General features: G+C 44.1%; 1 protein-coding gene across 1 annotated transcript in view; it reads left to right on the forward strand.

Moving 5' to 3' along the window:
* PKNOX2 (PBX/knotted 1 homeobox 2) overlaps positions 1-22,649 on the forward strand; it is a 36,142-nt gene that overhangs the window by 10,898 nt on the left and 2,595 nt on the right. The window contains exons 4-10 of the mRNA XM_050914034.1: positions 3,906-4,045; positions 8,468-8,639; positions 11,888-12,076; positions 18,497-18,629; positions 18,720-18,817; positions 20,463-20,582; positions 22,391-22,467. Of these exons, the coding sequence (XP_050769991.1) occupies positions 3,906-4,045; positions 8,468-8,639; positions 11,888-12,076; positions 18,497-18,629; positions 18,720-18,817; positions 20,463-20,582; positions 22,391-22,467 (929 nt within the window). The remainder of the gene's footprint in view (positions 1-3,905; positions 4,046-8,467; positions 8,640-11,887; positions 12,077-18,496; positions 18,630-18,719; positions 18,818-20,462; positions 20,583-22,390; positions 22,468-22,649) is intronic.

A 22,649-nucleotide genomic window follows, 5' to 3' on the forward strand; every position in this document is an offset into this window, starting at 1 on the left:
GTCGGTGATGAATAAAAAAAAAACTTATTAGAGCTACAACCAGCTCACCGTCATCAAGGGGACCGTTTTGGGGAGAAAAGTGCTAAAAAGGGGGTTTAGGGGAGCTTTGCGTTACTATTTTACTGCAGAGGCTGCACAAGTGATCACCCTCGCTGTCAGAAATGTGCAAAAATGAAGCAGGAATGATGGGAAAAACTGCCTTTTGGAGGGAAAAAAAATGCTTTAATAATCACCTCGTTCTGCAGAAGGGGTGGGATACGGAGCATCATTGATACGGAGCACGATCACGCTCGCTGAGCAACTCTACCTGTTGAAAATAAAAAGTCTGCATAAAAATCCACGTTTTCCATAATAAAGTAAAAGAAAAAGCCAAGGGAAAGTCTTCGCCACTTCATTGTCAGAGTTAGCAAAAAGAGGTGGTTTTAAAAATAGGCATTTTCAGCACCGAAAGTGATGAAAGCAGCTCTGCCCGACCAAAAAACGTGGTTTTTAGGTGGTTACATCAGGGACAAAAATGGAAAATTTTAAATATTTTTATATATATATATTGTTTTTAATGATAACGATTTTTTTTTAAAAAGTCGCACATTAAAAATTGGGTGGAGATGTTGATTTTTCAGTAGGATCAATGAAACCCCCCAGCTCCTGGTGTCCTCGCCACATTTTTGGGCTCAGAACCACCGTTTTCGGCCGGCGTGACGGCGGTGAGAAAGTTCACTGTGAAACGCTAAGGAATGGGGTAAATATTGCTGATTTAGGAGATTTTCTTGCCCTGAAGACCTTCGCCGTGCTTGCTCTCCAGAGTCGATGTATTTGGCCCTAAGCTTCAAAAAAAACCGAAAGCAAGAGGGATTATCGCATTTAAACCTGCGGGAAGCCCCCACATCGCCTGGTGAGCAGCCGCTAACTCCGGCAAAGGATTTTCTTCCTAAAGAAGCGAAAAAAGCAGCAATATAATATAAAAAGGAACGTAACTGGGAGGTGATGCGCATCGTTGAGCAAGCGGCACCTCAGAAACCTCTGCTTTAACCGGGAGTCTTGCAAAAACACGGGGATACTTTTACTTTTCTTTTACTTTTTTTTTTAACATTTTATTTTTACCTTTCTTCTTTTGCAAATTTTTTTTGTCTTTTTAAACTTTTTTTACATATTTTTAAACATTTTTAATTTTTTTTACATTTTTACATATTTTTAACATTTTGCGTATTTTTACATAATTATTTTACATATTTTTAACCTTTTTTCCTTTTTTTCCTTTTTTTCCCAGAATTTTTTGTACCTAATTTTTTTACCTTTTTTTTAACGTTTTTTTAAACTTTTTCCCCCCCCTGCAACTATTTTTGACCATTTTCTGGGAAAAAAAAAAAAAACAAAAACAAAAAAAAAATCCCCACCTGCATTTTTTTCCAACGCCTGCAACTTTCATACCCAAATCCAGCCCCTTTCCCCCCCTATTTCCCCATTTTCCCACTGCCGAGACGCTCCCGCTCCCGAGCCAGAAACCTGCTGCCTTTTTCCTCCTTTCCCATCCCCACCTGCTCCCTGTAAAGCCATTTTTGGCTGCATTTTTGCCTTCCTCCCTGCCCAGCATCCCCATCCGGCTGCAAAGACTCGCATCCGAGCATCCTCTCGCGTCTTTTTCTGCCGACTTGGGATTATTTTTATTTATTTTTTATTATTTTCTGTAGTGCAAGGTGAGGTAATGGCTTCGAAACGGCCGCAGAGGAGTCTTTTTTTTTTTTGGGTAATAGCCCAATTAGTTGCAGACTCGGCTGGAAAGAGCCAACTTGGCAGGATTTCGGGGCAGGATGCGAAAAGGGCTTCGGCGTCCCGGTAAATGAGTATAACGAGGGGAAAAAAATTAAAAAAGGAAAAAAGGGGGAGGAGGAAAGCCATTTTTCCCCCCAAAAAGTGATTTTCAAGGGAGATAATAAGGAGAAAAAAGGGGAAAAAGAGAAAGAGGATGGGGAGATATTCAATGGCATGGCTGGAGCATCCCAAAATCCACTTGCATTTTGGTTTTAGATAGAAAATGGGGGGGGGGGGGAAGAGAAATCCAAACTGCTGGGATAGGAACGGGAAGCGAACCCCAAATTTTCCCTAATTTATTTAGCAGCGGGGAAGGGAAGAGGGCTGGAAATCAAACCTGACTCTGGGTTGGGAGAGTTAGAAATTAAATAGCACCGGGTGAATTTACAGGTGCCGGAGCCAAACTTTGGAGTTAAGAACAATAAAGGAGATTAAAAAAAAAGAAAAAAAAAAAGGCACCATATTGGCAGGAAAAGGTCAGGCAGGAGATATTAAAGTCAAACATTTCAAAAGCAAAAGGTGTCGCGGTTTTGGCCTGGCTTGGGTTTACGCAGCTTTTAAAGGAGGCAAGAAATCTGCTTTTTTCATGGCAGGGAGCTGAGTATAAGGGTGGGTTTGGCTGGAGAAGACTGTGGGCATGCACATGTATACACATATGTATTTATATATATATATATATATATATGCATACGTGTGTGTGTGTGTATATATAAACATTTTGTTTATATATAATCACCGAAATAAATATAGATCAGACAAATAACATACATAAAAATATTTCTATCTAAATAAACACAGAAATAAACATATAGGTATATTAGACAAATAATACACAGAGATATTTTATTTCTATATAACTAAACACAGAAATGAATATATAAGTATATTAGACAAATATATAGTATTTAGCAAGGGGCAGAGGCTTCCTTTTGCTACCCAGCTCAAGGGAGGATTGAAGATTTACCGGTGAAAACAGGCAAATGCTGATCTTTTTACAACATTTTGACACCAAAGCAGGCGAAACACCCGCTTTGTGTTAATTTGCCACTGAGATTTTGAGCTAAAACCGCCGGATTTGGGGGGCTGCTGTTGCATTTGAACCTAAATTGATTAAAAATCTCCCTGAATTTTTTTTCTTTACCAAATCTTGTGCAGATAAAGCAATGCGTCCTGCGGCATACATCGGACCCATCTGCAGCCCGGCAGCACACAATTCAGATTTCTTTAATGCGATTGATAATTTTAAGTGGAAATTGCCCCTAAATATCTGCAGCCCTGTACACGTGCGGGTGGAAATTTTGGGGGTGATGCTGGAAGGATGCGCAGTGATCTGCACGTGTGCTGGCATGCGCGCATCTCACCTCTTAAATACACAACTAGAATAATTGCAATTTTAAAAAAAAGCAAAATGTTGGGTGGCAGAATGATTTATCGCATAGCAGACGTAATTTTGCCTCTAGATTTCCAGCCCCGGCGCATTGGAATTCCCATTGCGTCGTCGATCTGGGGCAGCATCGGGGCTAAAGACGGGTGATTTGGGCACGGGCAAAAAAAAAAGGGTTGGTTTTTTTTTTTTTGGCTGGCTTCTCGCAGCGCAAAAATGACTCATTCCTGGGCTTGGTGAGTTGGAAGAGGCTCACGTAATTTTGGAAGAAAGTTTAAAATGCCTGTGTGTCTAGACAATAATACCTGCTTCGAAAAAAATCTTGGCAAGCAGCAGCGTTGCAGCTGATTTAATCTGGGACTTCTGCAAAGCATCCCTTAATAAATTACCCCCCGCCTTCGCTTTGCTGCTGGTGCAATAAGGATGTCGGGATTTTTTGGCCTGTATTTTCCCCAAGTAAAAAGTGCAAAAAGTGGAGGAAAAGTAGGAAAAAACCTAAACCTGCTGTTTCCAGGATTAGATGAAATGCAAATATATTTTCACCTCCCCCCAAACCATCCTGCTCAGAGCCCCATCACCGGGCTGCCTCCTCCTAAATTTTAAAAATTCGATGCAGAAGGCTGCAAAACTCGGTGGAAAAGTCCAACAAACCCCAGTTTTGTTTTATTTTCTTCCTCTTTTTTCCTCTCCTTTATTTCCTACCCCCCCCCAGATGACGGCCACAGCCCAGCAGCCCACCAAGGCACAGCCCGTGCATCTCGCCACACCGGCGGCGGCCGCCAACGCGCCGGTACCTGCCGCGGCCGGCGACCCCCAGGCACAGCTGGAGGCCGACAAGCGAGCCGTCTACAGGTGATGCAAGCTAATATCAGTCTGCATTAATGAATTAACGCATTAATTAATGCGTTATTGCATTAATGCATTAGTTATTGTAATGCGTTATTGCATTAATGCATTAGTTATTGTAATGCGTTATTGCATTAATGCATTATTGTAATGCGTTATTAATGCATCGATTCGGTGATGCGTTAATGAATGCATTGGTTAATGCATCGATTCGTTGATGCATTCATTATTATAATGCATTATTAATCTGCTATTATTCTAATGCATTAGTTAACACACAGGAATGGGGGGGATTAGCAATTAGCTCCTTTTTAGCAATAATAACTATCGATAATAACGCGTGGTGGTGGAGCTCCTTCATGGACCTCGTTTTGCAGCATCTCCCCTCCTCCAAAATATTCACCCCCCCAAAAAAACCCCTAAATTGGCCTTTTTTTTTCGGCAAAACCATGCAATTTTGGGCCGAAAAAGCACCCAGAAGGAGTAAAGTCACGTATTAACCTGAAATGTGCAGTTCATGCATCCGTATGGGGTGCGGGCGGCAACGGGCGCGGGATGGATGAGCCCCTCCGGTCCCCTTTTCTTTGTCATTTCGGAGATAATAATATATAATATTGTAATATATGCAGTAATGTTATCATATAATTGCAATAAGTAACATAATTATGTAAATAGTATAATTATATAAGTAATATGTAATTATTTAAGTGATATGTAATTATTTACAATATTATAATGTGTACAGTAATGATGTAACAGTAATGTATAATATTATAATATAATTAGGATTAAGGTTTAAGGTTAAGGATTAACCCCTCATTAATGGCCAGGGCCGCGGGGGCTTGTGAACCAAAAAATGGCAGCTCGGAAGGGGAGGAATTAAAATATTTTGACTCCAAATATTCAAGTATTACGAGTCCGAAAGGTCTGGAAAGGCGGATGGAAGGCGTGGAATAAACCCACTGGTTTCCCAGGAAAACGCAAAGGATTATTCGCAGCGGGTCTCCAGATTTTTTTCCAACGATGGAAGCAATTTTCTCAAGGTGAAAGAGGTCATTCAAGAAAAAAACCCCACCTTTTCTTTGCCCTTCTGTGAGGATTTTTGCAGCGTTCGTGGGATAACGAAAACCAAAAACACCCTTTGGAGTTTTAACAGCCTTAATTTGAAGGTCAAAAAAATGCCAGAAATACCTTTTTTGAGGTATTTCCCACCCAGAAAAGTGGGGAGAAATTGTTGACTGATCCCACATGTGGACTTGGTTGCCCAAACCTGGATGCTTATTTTTGGGTATCAGCCAAAACTACGCCCCAAATACATTTTTATCTCTAAAAACACACCCAACGAGCCTTTTTTTGCTACATGCAGAATCTGAATATTCACCTATACAGCGGTTAATATGGATTGTGTATATGTCATTAGCTATCAAATGCACACAGGGGGTTTTTTAGCCCTCCCAGGGCCGTACCCTCCACCCCAAACGATGGATTTTTGTTAATTTTCAATGATGGCACCAAGGCAGAAGGCATCGGCTGTAAGCGTCGGTCGATCAACCTGGAGGGAAATCGCTGGGGAAAATGCGATGGGAAATATAAAAAACGCTGGACAAGTCACCCCGCCGGGTTTTATGCTCTAGCAGGAGGTTTATCACCCATAAAAAAAATAGAAAAAAGGGAAAAAAATGAATCCTCCCCCTCCCTGCTTGGCGTGGAAGCATCTTCGCAGGGCCTGGTCCAGCAGCATCGCTTCTCTGCTGCAATTTTTTCCCAGCTAAAGTATTTTCTTGACTTTATGCAACAGCGGGGCTGGGACTTCCCGACGGATTTTGGACCAGTAAAAGATGATGCTCCTGCGGGAACCGATGCTTAAAACCACCCCAGCACCGCAAACTGGATTTTTTCCAAGTGGGAAAGGGCTGAATTTCTTTCCGTTAAGTTTATTTTCTTGGTTTTTTTGGAGGGGGAAAGGGGTATATTGGAGCTGGGTAAAAAAAAAATTTCACGTTGTGATGTGCCCACGATGCCGCCGGCTCGCGGGTAGAGCCCTGCTGAAGGTGCGAAATTAGGCCATTAGAAGAATTCATTTCTCTTTATTAGCCTGTGTCGAATCCTTTTTATTAGTGGCTGCGAACGACCTCTCTCCTGCAGGAAAATGTCAGGGCCAGTTCAGCCCTTTTTATTTGGAGGATTCCCTGGAAAAAAAAAGGGTTTTTTTTTTTTTTGCAAAACCATATTCGGCGAAAGCAGATTTTTCCACCCCAAAACTCTTCCTTCTGCCATGGGAGTGATCTTCCACCTCCATAACACTTGTGATGGGGAAAATCCTCCTGTTTCCCCGTGCATCCTCCCTCCCCCCCCCCGCCATTTCATAGCGAGGATGGGATCCAGCTCTCAATTTTCATGCCACGACCTCCGCCCGCAAACCCCCACGGTGGCCGTTCCCTTCCCCTGCCTGTCGTGGCCACAGGAAGGCTGGGAGTAGAGAAAAACGTGTATTTTTTTGCGTACAAAAGGGGAAAAAAAGGGCATATAAAATTCAGCATATAGCTCGTGGCGGAAACCCAAATTTCGCCGCTCCTTGACACTGCGCTTGACTACAGGCCTTGGTGCTCTCCCTTACCCCATCCCTGGGGGTTTTGCACCTCCTCTTTGTTTTGTTTTATTTTATTATTTTATTTTTATTATTTTATTTTATGTCATGTTATGTTATGTTATGTTATGTTGTTTTGTTTTGAGTTTCTTTTGTTTTATTTTAATTTTTATTTATTTTTAGGGTTTTTTTTTAAATTTGATTGGATTGGATTGGATTCTAATTTATTTCATTCTATTTTATTTCATATTTTATTTTATTTTATTTTATTTCCAACTGAAAAACAAACCATCACCCCCTCAGCTACGTGCCTCCCCCTCCTCCTCCCTACCAGTGCTCCAAGGCATTCCTGGGGGTCAATAGCAGCGCTGCCCCAATTATTAATACTGAAGAGCGCGGGGCGATGCCAGCAACGGTCTTAATCCCCCTTTGGTCAATGCAACCCCTCAAAGCAAAGGGGCTACAAATTGCTCAGGGGCTTCAATCCCTCCTCCCTCCCCTAAAAAAAAAAAAAAAAGCCCCCATCCTTCGGGTAATTCCGTGCCTTCGCTCCTAATTGATGGAGCGGCTCTGGAAATGGCAGCGGGCACCTGCCGCTGAGCAGCCGGTTCATAAGTCCCAATAATTCAGCCCGCCGCCTGGAATTTGCCTTTCATATCCCTCGGCTAAGCCCCGGCGGGGCTGCCGAAATTATGAAATTATTTCCCCCCCCCCCCCTTTCCCCGTTCTCCGCTCCGGCCTCGGCAAATCTTGCATTAAACCGGGATCAGGACAGATTAAACTATAATATGCTGCGGTATTAGCGGCTGCAAATGAAGACTTAGGCAAGGGGTTTAACCCCTTCGCCTGACTCCAGCTCGGAAAAGACCGATGGGAAGTGATTCGTAATCATCGTTTGGACCATCTTTTGGAGATAAAATGGTGGAGCAAATCCCATTGCGCTGGGATAACTGGGGTGCTGGGGGAGACCATCCCTGGAGCAGCATTTTGCATTTCTCCCCTGAAAGACTCCATAAATACTATTTTTTTTTTTTTTTTAAATTTGCACACCTAGAGAGGCTCATGGAGGGTTGCGCTAACTCGTGGTCTTCATCGCCTCCTTCTCCACGTGCTTTGGTATTGTATGTATATTTGCATTTTATATTGCATCGATTTAGCGTCACCATTAGAGCAAACTGTGGGTTTGCAAGAATTGCAAGCCTGCTTTCTAATCATTAGAACGAATCATGGATTCGCAAGAAGAATGGCAAATCTCTGTTTTCTAAGAGTCATCTTGTGGTAAGAAAGAAGTGGGATTTGACCCGTCTTCGTGGACGGACATGGATGTGCTTGACAGAGGTGCAAAGAGACCTCTTGATGGAGGAGCAACCCATAGCAAGGCTGGTCCATAGGATGCTGCGGGCGTGTAGAAATACCAGCTCACCCCCATCCAGTGTCTCCAACCAAGAGAGAGATTTTGGGGTAAAATAGCTGATGTTGATCCCCAAAATGCAAAGCCACCAGGACAGCAGATGGCTCCAAGTCAACCACCCCGAAGCCAAACCTTTTTGCCCATGGCAAAACATTTTGGAAATGCTAGCTTTGGTGCAATGATGGAAAGCACCAAGACGTTGGGAGAAGTCATTGCCTGGTAGAGAAGATGGTGAATTTTGCAATTTTTAAGCTTTTTTTTGGTTGTTGGAAAAGGTCTAGAGGGAGCACTTCCAGCATTGGCTTGGGAGTGAGGTTTGCACCACCAGGCTCTTGCAAGCTGGGAGGGAATGGATGGATGGTGTGGGGTAAAAATGGACGTGGGACCTAAAACAGTGGGCGTTATGGGGGGTCTCCTTTGTCCTCTGCAGGCACCCGCTGTTCCCACTGCTGACTCTGCTCTTTGAGAAGTGCGAGCAGGCGACACAGGGCTCCGAGTGCATCACCTCAGCCAGCTTCGACGTCGACATCGAGAACTTCGTCCACCAGCAGGAGCAGGAGCACAAGCCCTTCTTCAGCGATGACCCTGAGCTGGACAACCTGGTAGAGGCAGCTGGGGCTTGGCAGATGGTTTTTGGGGGGCGGGGAGAAGGTAGGGGGTGAGGAACAAATGATGAAGATCTGCCACCTTGGGCAACGTCTTTGGGCTCTGTTTGCAGTGTTGGCCATCTTGGCAATGTTCTCCATAGACCTTGTCAGACCTTCTCCAAGACCTTCTCTGAGACCTTTTCCGTAAGATCCCCTGTGAGAACAACCCCCTGCCCAATTTTTGGCTAGTTTTCCCGCACAAACACCACGGGGTCAGCACGTTTCCTCGGAACAGCCACGATCGATGGCTGGTTTGTGCCCCAAAACTTGCAATCTCCGCAGGAATTACTGCTCTTCGGTGCAACATGCAATAGCATCTGTGTTCTTGTTTGGCACCATCTTGTTTCAAGTGTGATGGCCAGCTCTTGTCCTAGAAATAAGGCAAAATAAGAGCTTGTTCCAAAAAGGGTGGTGCATTATCAATGGTTTGGGACACTTTGGACTGTTTTTGGTGGCTTCCCTGTCATGGCAACCCACATTTCCTACCGTACCCATTGCTGCTGGAAGGTGCCACAGAAGACTCTGCTTGGGATGGAGCTTTTCTCTTGTGGGGACCTCAGGAAACATCCCCAAATCCCATTATTTTGTCCAGGAAGTCTCCATATGTGGTCTCCATGGCAAGCATGTGGGTAGACAGGTCCATGGCACCATCCTGGTGCACCCTCCCAGCACTCCACAAGCAAATTTTTAAGGTCAAAAGAGGCAATTTTGCCTACCTCTGATGATGTAAAGAGCGAAATACCTTCCCTGGGGGTTGGTGTGTCCGCTGGGATGTGTAGCAGAGGGATTTCCATCCCAGAAAAGCAGCAAAATCAGGCAATTCACAGGCAGCTTTTTCCAAATATTACAGATATCGAGGCGATTTTGTCTGATGACCTGTCGCAAAGGGAAGAAGAACAAGCAATGCTCATCCAAGTGCAAAAACTACCGCTTTCCTAAAAAATGCAAGAAACCGTTTCCAGATGGATTAAAATCCTGCATCTTTTGTGCCCAATTTCAGCTTGCGGAGGAGAGTTTTATAACATCCCTAAATCAAAAGTGGCTTAGCAGTCTGCGGAAAGCCCTCCAAAAAACCTGCAGGCCATGCAAAGCCCCGTTTGCAGATTACTAAACTCATTTTGCAATGTCTTATAGCCAAGAACAGAAATCACTCTGGGACGAGCAACCAAAAAAAGCAATGTTTTGGATTATTTCAGTTTTGGAACTGAACGTGCATCCAATGTTGAGGTGCACCAAAAAAACCCCATCGCATTGAATTACATAAAAATGGGTGCAATGATCTAGCAAGAGGAGAGAGATGGCGCCAGCTGAAGCTAAAAAAAAATCTAAAATTTTTGGGGAAGAAAACCTATTCCTACACATACCAAGGTGAAGCATCTCCAGCAAATGGTCAGTGCAGGAGATGTGTCCCATCGAGGCTATTTTCACTGGTTTTTTGGTGGTTTCTTAAAAAACGCCACACCAATCATGGTTTTTGGGCACGTTTTGGAGCAACTCTTGTGAAATCTGGCCATGGGCAGTTGCATTGATCCCATGTATGACCTTGCATCACTGGTTATATTCATATTCATATATATATATGTATTTTTGCCCTGTTTCTAGGACGTATCTGTATGTATATATTCTATTCAATGCCCAGAACTTCTCCAAAAGCCATCCAAATCGCTCAGTGTGGTTGACCTCCATCAAGACACAAGAGATGGTTAACGTGATGCTGAAGAAGGACCGTTCCTGTTGGTGGGAAGCGTCAACTGGAGGGAATTTTGGATGAAAAAGTCTTGCAGTGCTCAAAACTCAGTATTTCAACCTGCTCCTGAGCTGAAGCTTTTTCCCTGTTTGCATTGTCCTCTTTTTTTGGTTATTTTTTGGGTGGTTTTTTTTTTTAACGCCACCGGTTCCCCAGAAATCGGCAGTGGCAAAGCAGGGATGAAAAGGCCAGCGGCATTAGCTATCATTAGAATAAGAGTCATGTATTCCTCACCGCCGAGATGCACATAATTAGAAATTAGAAAAAGGTCAGATCTCACCATTATCAACTCAATCAGCTGCCGAGTGCCACACAGTCAATTAATTCAGCATCTGTATTTTTTACAACCCCGCGCACGTACGCCGTCGGACTGTAACTCTTTATCCGGACAGATATACGACGCAGCGGAGCAGGGACATAAAATGAGACCCTAAGCAAATGAGCTGAGATAATTGAGAGATTTATTTTTTATACATATATGTGTCAGGTCTTCTTGCCTTTGCCCTTGAATATTGACTTTCATGGCCGTTGAGCCCTGGGAGGATGCGGAGAGCCAGGACGCGACGCCTCCACCTTGCGCTTTGCCTGCGCCAACTGCGGAGGAGGAAAAAAAAGTGGAAAAAAAAGGCTAAAAAAGGCAAAAAAAAAGAAAAAAAAAAAAGGATTTTTTCAGCCACAACCCATCATCCCTGTTGTTCGCCAACCAAAAAGTCACTTTCTCCGTCGTGGAGCCACCACCCGAGTTTGGCCCTGGATTTTTCAGGATGTTTCCCAACCATGGCGACTCGCAGTTTGTAAAGATGACCACTAAAATTTGCAAGTTAAAAACACCCTTTGAAATGCAAAGACGCTTTGTTACATAAAACGAGATTTATTGCCCCGGAGTGAATAGCTGAAATTTTATATATTATGCAAGATTTCAAATAGCGGCTGTAAAACTTAAGGTTTCAGCTCGACGAGAGGAATGTTTTATGTGTAAATTTTTTAACGTTTATGGGGTACGTTTTAATGAGGCCCAGGCTTTGCACCGGCAACAGCTTACAGCGGAGTTGCAGCCCCATAATCTTGTTAGAAGAAGTGGCCTCCGGAGAATAACCAAACACTTTTCGACAGCCAGGGCTTTGGCTTGGACTTTTTTGGGGCACAGGGAGCAATTCCCATGAAGGCAACGGTAATTTTTGTGAATTTTGGTTTGTTGGGATTTCAGAGATATGATTGAAGGGGAGGAAAAAGAAGTGTGGAGGTGCAGAGGGATGGGCTCTGGGATAGGTTTTGGGCGAGAGTATTGGTTTTTTGGCTTTTTTTGGGTGTGTTGAGAAAGGAAATGCATTTAATCCTACTGTAGGGATTGGTTCCAGGTCAGATTTTGGGTGAGAATATTGATTTTTGGTTTTTTTTTTCCAATGCGTTGAGGAAAAAAACGATTTTAACTTTGCCGTTGTGTGCCCTTGCGTAGATGGTGAAGGCGATCCAGGTGCTGCGCATCCACCTCCTGGAGCTGGAGAAGGTCAACGAGTTGTGCAAGGACTTTTGCAACCGCTACATCACCTGCCTCAAAACCAAGATGCACAGTGACAACCTACTCAGGAACGACCTGGGGGGGCCCTACTCCCCCAACCCCTCCTCCATCAGCCTCCACCCCCAGGTAACGCCTTAAAAATCACCTGTAATCACCATCGTTGCACGTTGGCCAACGGGTGAGTTGGGCCAACAAGGTTTGAGGGTTGCTCTACAACTCTTGTGGCCTCCTGGAAATTCATCGAAACCCATCCTCAACTGAGGAAAACCATTTTTAAAAACCCCATGTCTTGCTCATAGGGTGCAATAAATGATGCTGCGGCGATTTCTTTTCTTTTTTTTTTTAAATGTTTTTTTCATGGCCTTTTTTTTCATGGGTTTGGCAGAGCTGCAACCCCAACGTTTGTGTCTCTGCAAAAGGGAGAGATGAGGACTTCTCTTAAACTCGTATGTTTAGGAGTGAAGTGAAACGTGGGGGGAAGGAATTGCAGAAGCCGTGCAAGCGCATAGGAAAATGGACAAGAAATTTGCATTTTTTCATGAAAAAATACTATTTGTTGGCAGGAGGGACAGAAACACCATGATTTTCTCCACTACTTCCTCTCTCCCCATCTTGTTTTCGTTTCAAGGCAGCTCAACAGATTTTTGGGTCTCAGATAACCCTTTTTGGCTTTGCTGCTCCTTTTTCGCCCCGGCACATCTTGCAGTTCTCCCCCAGCATGATCAACTTTCCCATCCTTGACTTTTTTTTTTTGCATAATTTGGGTTTTAGCTGGGAGAAGGAAACATTTGGTGCCTCAAGCACAGTGGGAAAGTACGAGATGCCCAAGAATTGCAGAAATATCGACTGAAATAGCCAAACCAAGCTGCACCTTGGTGGCTTTTGGGGCAAAATAAGGGATTTTAACTTAATATTTGGGAAAAAAGTTGCCCATGGGTTGGGGTTTTCATGTGCAGATGCAGTGCAGGGAATAAATGTTGGCTGGTTGCATCCCAAAAAACTTCCTTGATGCAATATTCCGTGTCCCTTGGGTATTTCTCTCTCTCAGATACTCAATTTTTTTGGGGGGGAAGTGAAATTTGGGGTTGTACAATCCCCCCAGAAATAACTGCGGCCAACTCAAAATAAGCCAGGGCGTCTCCAGGCAGCTCTTGGGGTTCTCCCCCAAAAGGACGCAGGTGGTGGGGGCTTTTTTAGGGCTTTTCAGGGCATTTTTAGGGTGGTAGAAAGGAAAAAAAAGTGATTTTAGCAGCTCAGCTCCAAGTGCTGCAGAGTTCGAAGCTCCCAACGCGATGCTTGCGGCCCAGCGCAGGGAGGGAAAAGCCCCCCAAAAAGTTTTATTTCTTATTTGGGTTTCCTGAAAGCACCAAACCACTTAATCATTGATCTAAAAAAACCCGGCCTCTCTCTATTTTCTAATAATCTCTAGAAATGGACTTATTATCCCTTTGGTGCTTTATGGTAGCATTCCTTATGATCAAAATTAGCAAGACACTTGCATAAAAGAGAACAATAATTGCTCAACGAGCATCTCGTTTGTAATTTATTAGTTTCTATTATTGTGCGTCGCCATGGCAACAGCTCGCATCCCGGGTGATGAGAGAGATGTTAGATATGAGCCGACGAAGCTCCCGGTCCCAGCAAATGGAGATGCACGTTTTTTATCAGTAATTTTCATGAAAATAATAAGTGAGGGAGTTAATGAGATGGAAAGCCGTCCTGTGGCAATTGTGATTTTTTTTTTTCCCCTCTTTTCCTTTTTTTTTTTTTTTTTAAAGTGTTGATCTAATTAGAATGCATCGGTCAGGAAAAGTAATGAGGATTTAGTGCTTCACAAAGAGGTGGGGATCATATCAGAAAATTAGCACAAGTCTTTGGAAAATAACCAGGCCCATGGAGAGGTACCAAGCACCTCTGATTCCTGCAAACCCAGAGCTGCCGACGTTTCCCTTCCAGGCAAGACCTGAAAGTTGAGAAATTCAAGTGAGGATTTGGAGGCGGTTGCTAAATAAATGGGAATGCACCCAGGAAAGACCCAACTGGAGGGGAAACGCTCGCTCGACGACGAAGGGATTTTCAGCAGGCAACGGGAGCCGAAATATTCATGGTGATAGACCAAGAGGAGCCACCATCTCATCTGCTCATTGGATGAGGATGATGTACCAGCGACGATACAACGGCAAATTTTTTCTAATTATCCAACTAAGCAATGTCAAGTGCCTGAGTCCTTCGACTCATTGCGTATACTTGAGTTTGCATGGATAAGGCTTAAAAAAAAGGGTGGAAATACTCTATATCCATCAGTGGAGTTTTAAGGGCTGGGGATGCTCCAGAGAGCTGAAGAATCACAGGATCAGTGTTTAAAAAATGGCAAGTGGGATGATTTCGCTAATTATCCTCCTATTAATCTCATGCTGAGGGCAGGTAAAACTAAGGGCCCACTAATTTAGGATTTTTTTTTTTTTTTAAATCTAAACAATGGAAATGTGATTAATATCAATGAACGAGGTTTCTCAGAAAATAGTTTTTTTCAGGGTATGGGAGGGGCATCGATCATTTTGTGAGGAGATAAACCAGGCTGGTCGTGAAAGCAAAATATTTCCATTTTTTGCAAAATTTTTTACCACGGGACAGCCTGCTTAAAAAATTATGGATATGCAATAACAAGAATGTCAACTAAAACTAAGAAAAGAACGTCCGGAGCTATCAAAATGTCATCGCGGGAGAATCGTGGTTGGATTTCCCTGGTGTATCCAAAAAGGATGGCCCTTGGCTTGGTGTTATTTATGCTTTCTAAGATGAAAAGTGCAAGAATTTCTGGAAATGCAAAAATGCCTGGAGGTGATGGAAAGATGAGAGAGAACCCAAACAGGTGTTTCGACTGTTGCTGAAAATCTTCCCATGTCGCCAAGTCTAGAGAGGACTCCTGGTGTTGGCCAAGTTTGGGTGAAAAGTCAGGTTTTTGCCTATGCGGTGAGCCTTCCCTGAACCTTCGTTACCTTATAGACATTTTTTCTAGCCTGTTTTCTCCATCGCTTTCTCATTTTGTGCCTCGCTTTGTTTTGTGGAGGAGTTTTAGCCTCTTTGGCCTGCAAGTCCACCCACCAGTTCCCCTTCTTCCATTTTTCTTGGTTGTTTTTCACTTGGCTTCATTCCTCGCCCTTGAGTCCTCATCAGACCCTTTTTAACTCCCTCCCTTCATTTAATGAGTATTTTTCGAGTTTTTCAGACAGGGATGGGAGAGTGGAGGTGCTTGTCGCATGGGGGGGGGCCGGGGGGAAGCCAATTTAACCCAACGCTTAAAGTAAATCCGTTCAACTTTCCTTCGACATCAAAGTGGTCCTCACTGCTCTCCAGCTGACTTCGCCTGCAAGAAAAAACCCACCACAAAGCCAATCACATTGGGAACCACAGCACTGCCAGGGATGTTTAAATTGGATTAAATCTGGCATTTTTCAGCTCTTGTTTCAAGTGAGAATTGCAGCAGATTGGCAGTGTTTAAATGGGCATTTTCAGGACAGCATTTCTTCTTCTCGAATTCTTTCTCCCATCTTGCTGGTAGTTGGAGGCTGACATTTGGGTTGGCCTGACTCAATGCAGTTCTTCTCTGTATAGATCTTAATTTATCCAAGTTTGCCCTGTGGATAAGGCTGGATTTCTCTGTTACTTAAAGCCAACCTTTTTCTCATCTCCATCCATCCACCCATCCATCCACGAAGGAGCCTTATGAATCTTCTTACATGAGTTTGAGTTTGAGTTTGGCCAGCTCAAACTCATGGCTTTCTTTTTTCTCCACCTAACCCCAGTTTTCCCCAGCTTCACTTGAGCGCAAATAAATTTCACCAAGTTAGGATGAGACAGAAATTTTTAGGCATGTGTGCCTCCCAAAAATAAACCGCTGTATCATAAAGCACAAGGGGAAGGACATCAGCTCAAGTAGCGCTGAATTTTAGCACTTATTTACACTTGGGCATTTGGTCTTTTGACACTTGCCTTAGGCAAGAAAGGGCTTTTTTTTGTGCAATGCGATATGTACCAGGTCTTTTTCTTCATTAAAGTGACGTTTACTTCGGAGAAATCGTGATTTGCCATAGAGCTGCAGAAGGTCAGTGCCGAGATGTGGATCTGCAGAGACACCTAGTGATGCATTTTTTTACACTCAAGTTTCAAAACTGCCAGAAACCTTTCAACTTAACTTTGAGTCCTAAAATATAAAATATTTTCCGCTGCAGCAAAGTTGCAAGCGTAATATAATTTGGCTGGCATTTGCGATCCAAGGCAATTAGTATGCAAAATATATTTTTTAAATCTTCTTGGAGATATCTATATTTATTTTAAGGCAGAGCCTCCGCTTCCACTGGGTCCCCTTGGTTTCACAGTGCCGTTGCAGAAACACCATGAATTTCTTTCGTATCTTTTTCTAATAATTACCAATATTCTGCCTTTTTGGACACCACTGAGCTGGTGTTTTGGGACAGTTTTCCTCTACACCACCAAAAAAAATGCATTTTTTGTCGTCATAAAATGCTGTTGAAAATGGCTTTGACCACTATATCTGGAAACAGCAGTTTCTTGTTCCTATTTTCCGATATCCCAAGTTATTTCTTCCCAATGCAATTCCAAAAATGGTCTTCCGGATGCCCTTCTTTTGGAGGAATCATGGAAGAATAAGGCAGGAGGGGAAAGCTGGAAGTCTTCAGGCTGGTCCAAATCTCTGGTTGCCCCTGGCAGTATCTGACTGTTTTTTGAGGTTCTCCAAGGACCACGTTTGCTTTTATATGAATATTTCCATTGTGTTTGTTAGCCAGACGCTTAGCAAAAGCCAAATCCAAATGCATGCAAAAGCGACCCATTTTTGCTTTCTGTACGCTGAGAAATCCTCATTTTTCAAACCGAAAACCATTTCCCCCAAAAGGCTGGAGATGGGGAAGGGATATTAAAACAAAGGACAAGTATTTTTACGGTCATATTTGCTGTTTTTTTTATTAATTTGGCTATGAAAAGGAATGCCTGGGAGGCGAAGCAAAAATTCGCAGCAATTGCAGCAAAATTTCCAGATAAATAATATTCAGATTATCAATGGAGGGGACAAAAATAACGTGCGGTGGAGGCAGCGGTTGCAACGTTTTGGGTTCGGCATCCCAGGAGGGGAAAATGCAGGAAGGGATTTTAATAGCAAAAGCGTGCAGGGAAACCAGAGTTTATTCAGAACCTTTGCACAGGCAAATCGGTGGTGACTGATGGGGAAAAAGCTGATAGAAGCATGAATGGAATGGGGAAAAGCAAAAAGAAAAGGACCAAAAATAACATTTTTCCCCCCCCAGCAATGGGAAATGCATCGACGTGGACACAGGGTTACCCTAACCCCGCTGAACGATGCACCCACATCGTCTCTTGATGTAAAATTAATTGATTTGGGCATTCAAATTACCACCTCTGTAGTTTTACTGCAAGGAAAAGAGGAGTTACGGCTTTTTCCGACCCGACCACGTTTGCATGGTCGCCTCTTCCGGTGTCATTGCGTGTCACTGGTCCAGAGAAATTCTCTTTTCTTAAACCAAGTAATAGGTTTCTTGAAGAAACGCATCAAAAATGAAGGGAAATTGAAGAAAAAGGTGAAAAAATCCCGTGTTGGCATTTTGTTCAACAGTTGAGAACCAGCTGGGTACCAGGGAAGCGATGCAGAATGGGAAAACGGGTAGAAAAGGGGGAAAAACGTGTTTATTGCAAGAAATGAGTGCAGTTTTACTTCCATTACAGCTGGGCAAATTAGAGATATATAGTTATCTTGGGCTTATTTTGAAATGAGAATTTTATAAATATTATTTGCAAAATCCTGCCCATCGGGGAGGTTGTGGTACATTGCCCATATCCTCAATTGCAGCACCCTTCCCTTCCCAAAACGTTGCATTAAATACTCAAGTAATCATTAAATTTGGGCTTTTTCCAATCGCTGTTCGCGTGCAAGAGCTTCTCCAGAGCTGAGGCTGTTAATAAGATTACAACTTTTGGCTAAAAAAATGCCCATTTTTGCAAGAAGTTAGCTTAAAGCTGCAAGGGATGATATCAAATGGGGTTATATTATTCTTAATTTCATTATTTTACTATTATTCTGGCAAGGGGAAACCGTGGTGCTTGGCCTGGCTTTTGGCAAATGCTGCATCATCCAGTTCCAAAGCACCAAGAAAATGGAAATTTACAGAAAGAAGAAGATTGAAGAAATTCCTTCTTGTCTATCATGCTCTTTTTTTTTTTCCTCTCCTTTTTCCTCATGGGAAGTAGTGGCTGTGCAAAGAAGAGGAGTTTTGGGGAAGGCACTGAGTGGGAGCTTTGCAAAGTGTAAATCCTTATTTTTCCATCTTTTTTTTGCAATTGCAACAAACTGAAGAAATCCCTTTTTCTGCAGTTTTGCCTGTTGAACCACCTGGGGGAAAAAAGAAAGGCAACGGGGCAAACTTATTGGAGGGGGGAAATGAAAACCTTGCCTGCTCCCGCCGCATCTTAAAATTTATGCTTTTAATTTTTTTTTTTTTTTTTCCCCCGCAGGAGATGCTGCAGAGCTCACCCGCGGCGCTGCCGCCCGCCTCCAACCCGCCGCCGGGCATCGTGGTGCCGGCGGCCGCGCTACCGCCAGGCAACTTGGCCATGAGCGCCGGCAGCAGCTCACCCGCCGTGCCAGGTAGGGGTGACTGGGGAGGCTGGCGGGGAGAGGGGGTGCGCGTAGAAATTTGGGGGTTCCCGTACCCCCACGAGCCTTTTTTTTCCACAGGTGGAGCCTTGTACCAGCCCGTGACGATGGTGACGTCACAGGGCCAGGTCCTCGCCCAAGCCATCGCCCCCGGTGCCCTGCAGATCCCCAACGCCCAGGTAAGACCTTCCCACCTCAAATTTCCCTTTTACGCAATATTTTGCACCGCTGCAGCAAGCAAAAACCCCAGTTTCTCCATACATTCAACCCTTGGAGTATCCTAAATTTTTTAATTAACAAGAAACGTTGATTAAATCCATCTGCCGGGCGCCTTTGGGGTACCTAACGAATTATAGCAATGACCTAACAAATTATAGCAATGCTTATGTTATTGCTATATTATATAATATTATATATATTATATTATAGGGTAGGATACGATATGATATTATATTACATTACATTATATTAATTATTGCTGTTATATTATGGATCTGGGATCACTGGCATTGCCTGTCCGGTACAGCAATCACAGCGCTCATGGGAAAGGCTCATTTTTTTTTTCCTTGCTTTATGGATTTTGGGGTATTTTTTAGCCATTTGCTCTCGTTTTATTCCTTTGTTATCGCGATTAACTACGCGGGGTTTCCCTGTGTGGCTCCATTCTTGCAATAAGGTGACAATTTGGGGTAGAAATGGATTTATAAGGTCAACTTGCTATCCCTGTTGGCTGTGTTGCCCGTCATCTCTTCCAAACCCCCATTCCCCAGGAATTTGGGAAAAAAACCATCGATTTCTGCTACGCTGCTTTGCGGGGGCAGATCAGCAAAAATCCCCCCGTGCAAATTTTTTTTCTGAAACGCCCCAATTTAATTGCAGGAACCTCTTTAAAAAAAAAAAAAAGGCATTTTGGAAATGGGTGGCACCTCCCTGGCAGGTTTTATTGCCTGTGCAATGCTTTTTCAAATTTCTTTCTTTAATATCTCTCCGTTGCGGGCTTAAATCTTGCAGCAAAACCCTCCGTGGTGGGAAAAACATGCGCGTAGGGAATATCGGGGCAGGGCGAGAGCCCCGGACAAGCACCTCTGGATGCTCTTCCTGCGCCACCAGCATGATTTATTCAGCCGGAGCCCAGGGGAATCGCAGGGACCTGCTGGCCTGATGTTTAATTCATCCAGGAGAAGTATTTTGATGAAGAGCTGGGAGGAAAGAAAAAAAAAAAAAATCCCTTTTTAACTCAAGTGCTGAGATTTCAGTTCGGTTCCCGCATCCTCATTAAAACTTCTCTTGCAGCAAGATGTTTATTTGTTATTTCGGGGGGGGAGAAAAAGCAAATTTTCACTCAACGGGCATGTTTCTCCTCGTGGTGGGAATCAGTCGGGTGAGGAACGCAGGTTTGCAAGGGGTTAATGAGCGGCAGGGTTTTAACCGCAGGTTTAGAAAGTTGTCTTTGGGGGTGGGGGGGGGGGGGCTGTTGGTTTTTTTAAGGTAAAAGTGTTTTCCTCCTTAATCGCACATCGAAAACGGGTCCCCAACTGCGATGCCGGTGCCGTCGCAGGGAGAAAAAGCCCGCTGCCCTTTGCAAAGCATTGGCAAAAAAAATGGAGATAATAAATAGAGATCCTAGGGGAAAATGTAGATTTAATACAAATTTTTTTGGGAAAAAATGGGGTTTGGATGCTCCCTGCAAGCGCCTGTTTTTTGCCCTCGCCCCGCTCCCATTTTGGGCTGGTTTTGCTCATTTTTTGGGTTGGTTTTGCTCGGGTTTTGGGTTGCCCATCGCTGTTTTCAGCCAATTCTCTACCCGTTCCTCCCCCCTGGCAGGTGAACCTGGATCTCACCTCCCTCCTCGACGGTGAGGACAAGAAGTCCAAGAACAAGCGGGGCGTCCTGCCCAAACACGCCACCAACATCATGCGCTCATGGCTCTTCCAGCATCTCATGGTGAGCACCGCAGCTGCCAAAACACCCTGCAAAGCTGGAAAAAATCGCAAAAAAAAACCCCCCAAACTGAACAAACCGAGGTGGTGGTTTGTCTGAATTTATATTCAGAGGCACAAAGCGGCTCTGGTTTTATTTTGGGAGTATTTGGGGGATGACCGTTTTCACTGCAGGTGGCAAAAGTACTCCCTTAATGCATGAAGAAGCAAACAAAACCAGAGGGGGACTTCCACAAATTATCGTGGATGGGTGATGGAGCGTTTTTTTCCAGTTAACAGCTCCAAAATACCATTTTCCAGCAAGCCGGGGCGTGAAAGCTGCCCCGCAGGTATGGTTGTGGCACATCAGCAATCAGTCGAAATACAGAATTACAAGATCACCCTATTTTCAGGGTTGAAGATTTAGGTAGACGGAGGGAGCTCAGAGGATGCAACCGGGATATCTTCATGCAAGGAGATAGCTCTCCCACCAGCAGGGCTGGAAGAAGGGCAAAAAGCTAAAAAACCCCCTTTTTCCTGCATAATTTGGCCAAGAAATCACTTGGAAATGGGTTGCAAAGAGTTGCATCAGTCTCCAGAAAGGTGGGAGAGCCACAGATAACAGCAAGACAGAAAACAGCAGCTCCAAGGAGCAACTTGGGGTGAAACTTGACCCAGGACATGGAGCAGCAGCTGGTTGGGAACTTTCCAGCCTTTTTTTATGGGAAATTTTGGATTTATTGCATTGAGGACAAGAGCATCGCTGTGTTGGGCCGCCATCCCAAGCTGCGTCGTGCATCTCCCATGCTTTGGGAGGGCTGAACCGCAGATTTGCAAGCAGAAAAAGGATTTAGAAGACCAGAAACTGAGGAGCAATTTTTTGCCGGGTGCCAGGAGAACCTCATGGTTTGAGATTTCCAAAACTGGATCGAAAAACTAAAAGAAGTTGTTGTTCTACTGGGTGGTTGGACCTTTGCTCTCAGCCTGGTCCTCATGGTCAGAAGATGCTTGGGCTTCCCCACGGGATTTCTCCATCTGGCATCACAGATGATGTGGGTTTTAAGCTGATAGCATTGACGCTCATCATTTTATTGGGTTTGGAAGTTTTGTGGCACCAGGAGGAGGAAGGAATGCTGGAAATAATATGCCAAAAATCGGGATACTTTTGCAAAAAAAAGAGCCATTTTTAACCACTTTGGCACCCCTGAGGCCCTGGTGGGACCGGAGTCTCCTGCATGCCATGACTTCGGGTGGTTTTGTCAAGGAAATTGCGCTATTTTGGGGGCAAACAGCTGGAAAACAAGTCATGCGAATCAACGCTGGCGCTGGCTTGGGGCGCTGAAAAATGACACTTGGGGCTGGTTCGATAATTTCATTTTTGGGGTTGGAAAGGAGGATTTTAGCATGGTTGGGAGGAAGTTGTTGAAGCTTTGAGCGCTGGTCGTCTCCCAGTGTAGATGTTTCGGGGTGTTTTATTGACGCATCTGACAAGGAGCGTTGTGGGTGACAGCGGGTTTTGAAGCCCAAATCCCACCTTTACCAACCACCACTATTAGAAAATCGTTAAAACTAAAAAAAAAATTAGTATTTTCCTTCAAGGAAAAGCCTTTGATGGAAAGCCTTAGAAAAACCCTAAGGACACTGGGGAAACCATGATGCTCTTGGATGCCACCCTTAAGCCTTGCGTCTTGCAAATGCAAGAAGCCACCAAATTTGGGGTGGGAAAATGAAAAAAAAATAAGGGCGGGGGTGTTTAATTTTTTTTTTCACTTGGGGCTGCCGTTTCGCACACAGGGATGTCATTTTGCTGCCCCACCTCTCTTTTTTTCCTAGCACCCCTACCCCACAGAGGACGAGAAGAGGCAAATCGCCGCCCAAACCAACCTGACCCTCTTGCAAGTCAACAACTGGTGAGCGCAGCGGTGGCCTACGCAGTCATCTTGCTGGCTTTAGACATTTTTTTTCACGCTATTTTGGTGCTACGGAATGCTTTTTGGGGAGTAACTCGGGCGGTTCGGGCAGATTTATGGGAGACGGGCTCGGACGTGTTTAATTGACAGCGTTCGGTTGCGATGTCTCAGTGCCCTCTCCT

The sequence above is a fragment of the Gymnogyps californianus genome, unplaced genomic scaffold, assembly GCF_018139145.2.
Source record: "Gymnogyps californianus isolate 813 unplaced genomic scaffold, ASM1813914v2 HiC_scaffold_31, whole genome shotgun sequence".
NCBI lineage: Eukaryota > Metazoa > Chordata > Aves > Accipitriformes > Cathartidae > Gymnogyps > Gymnogyps californianus.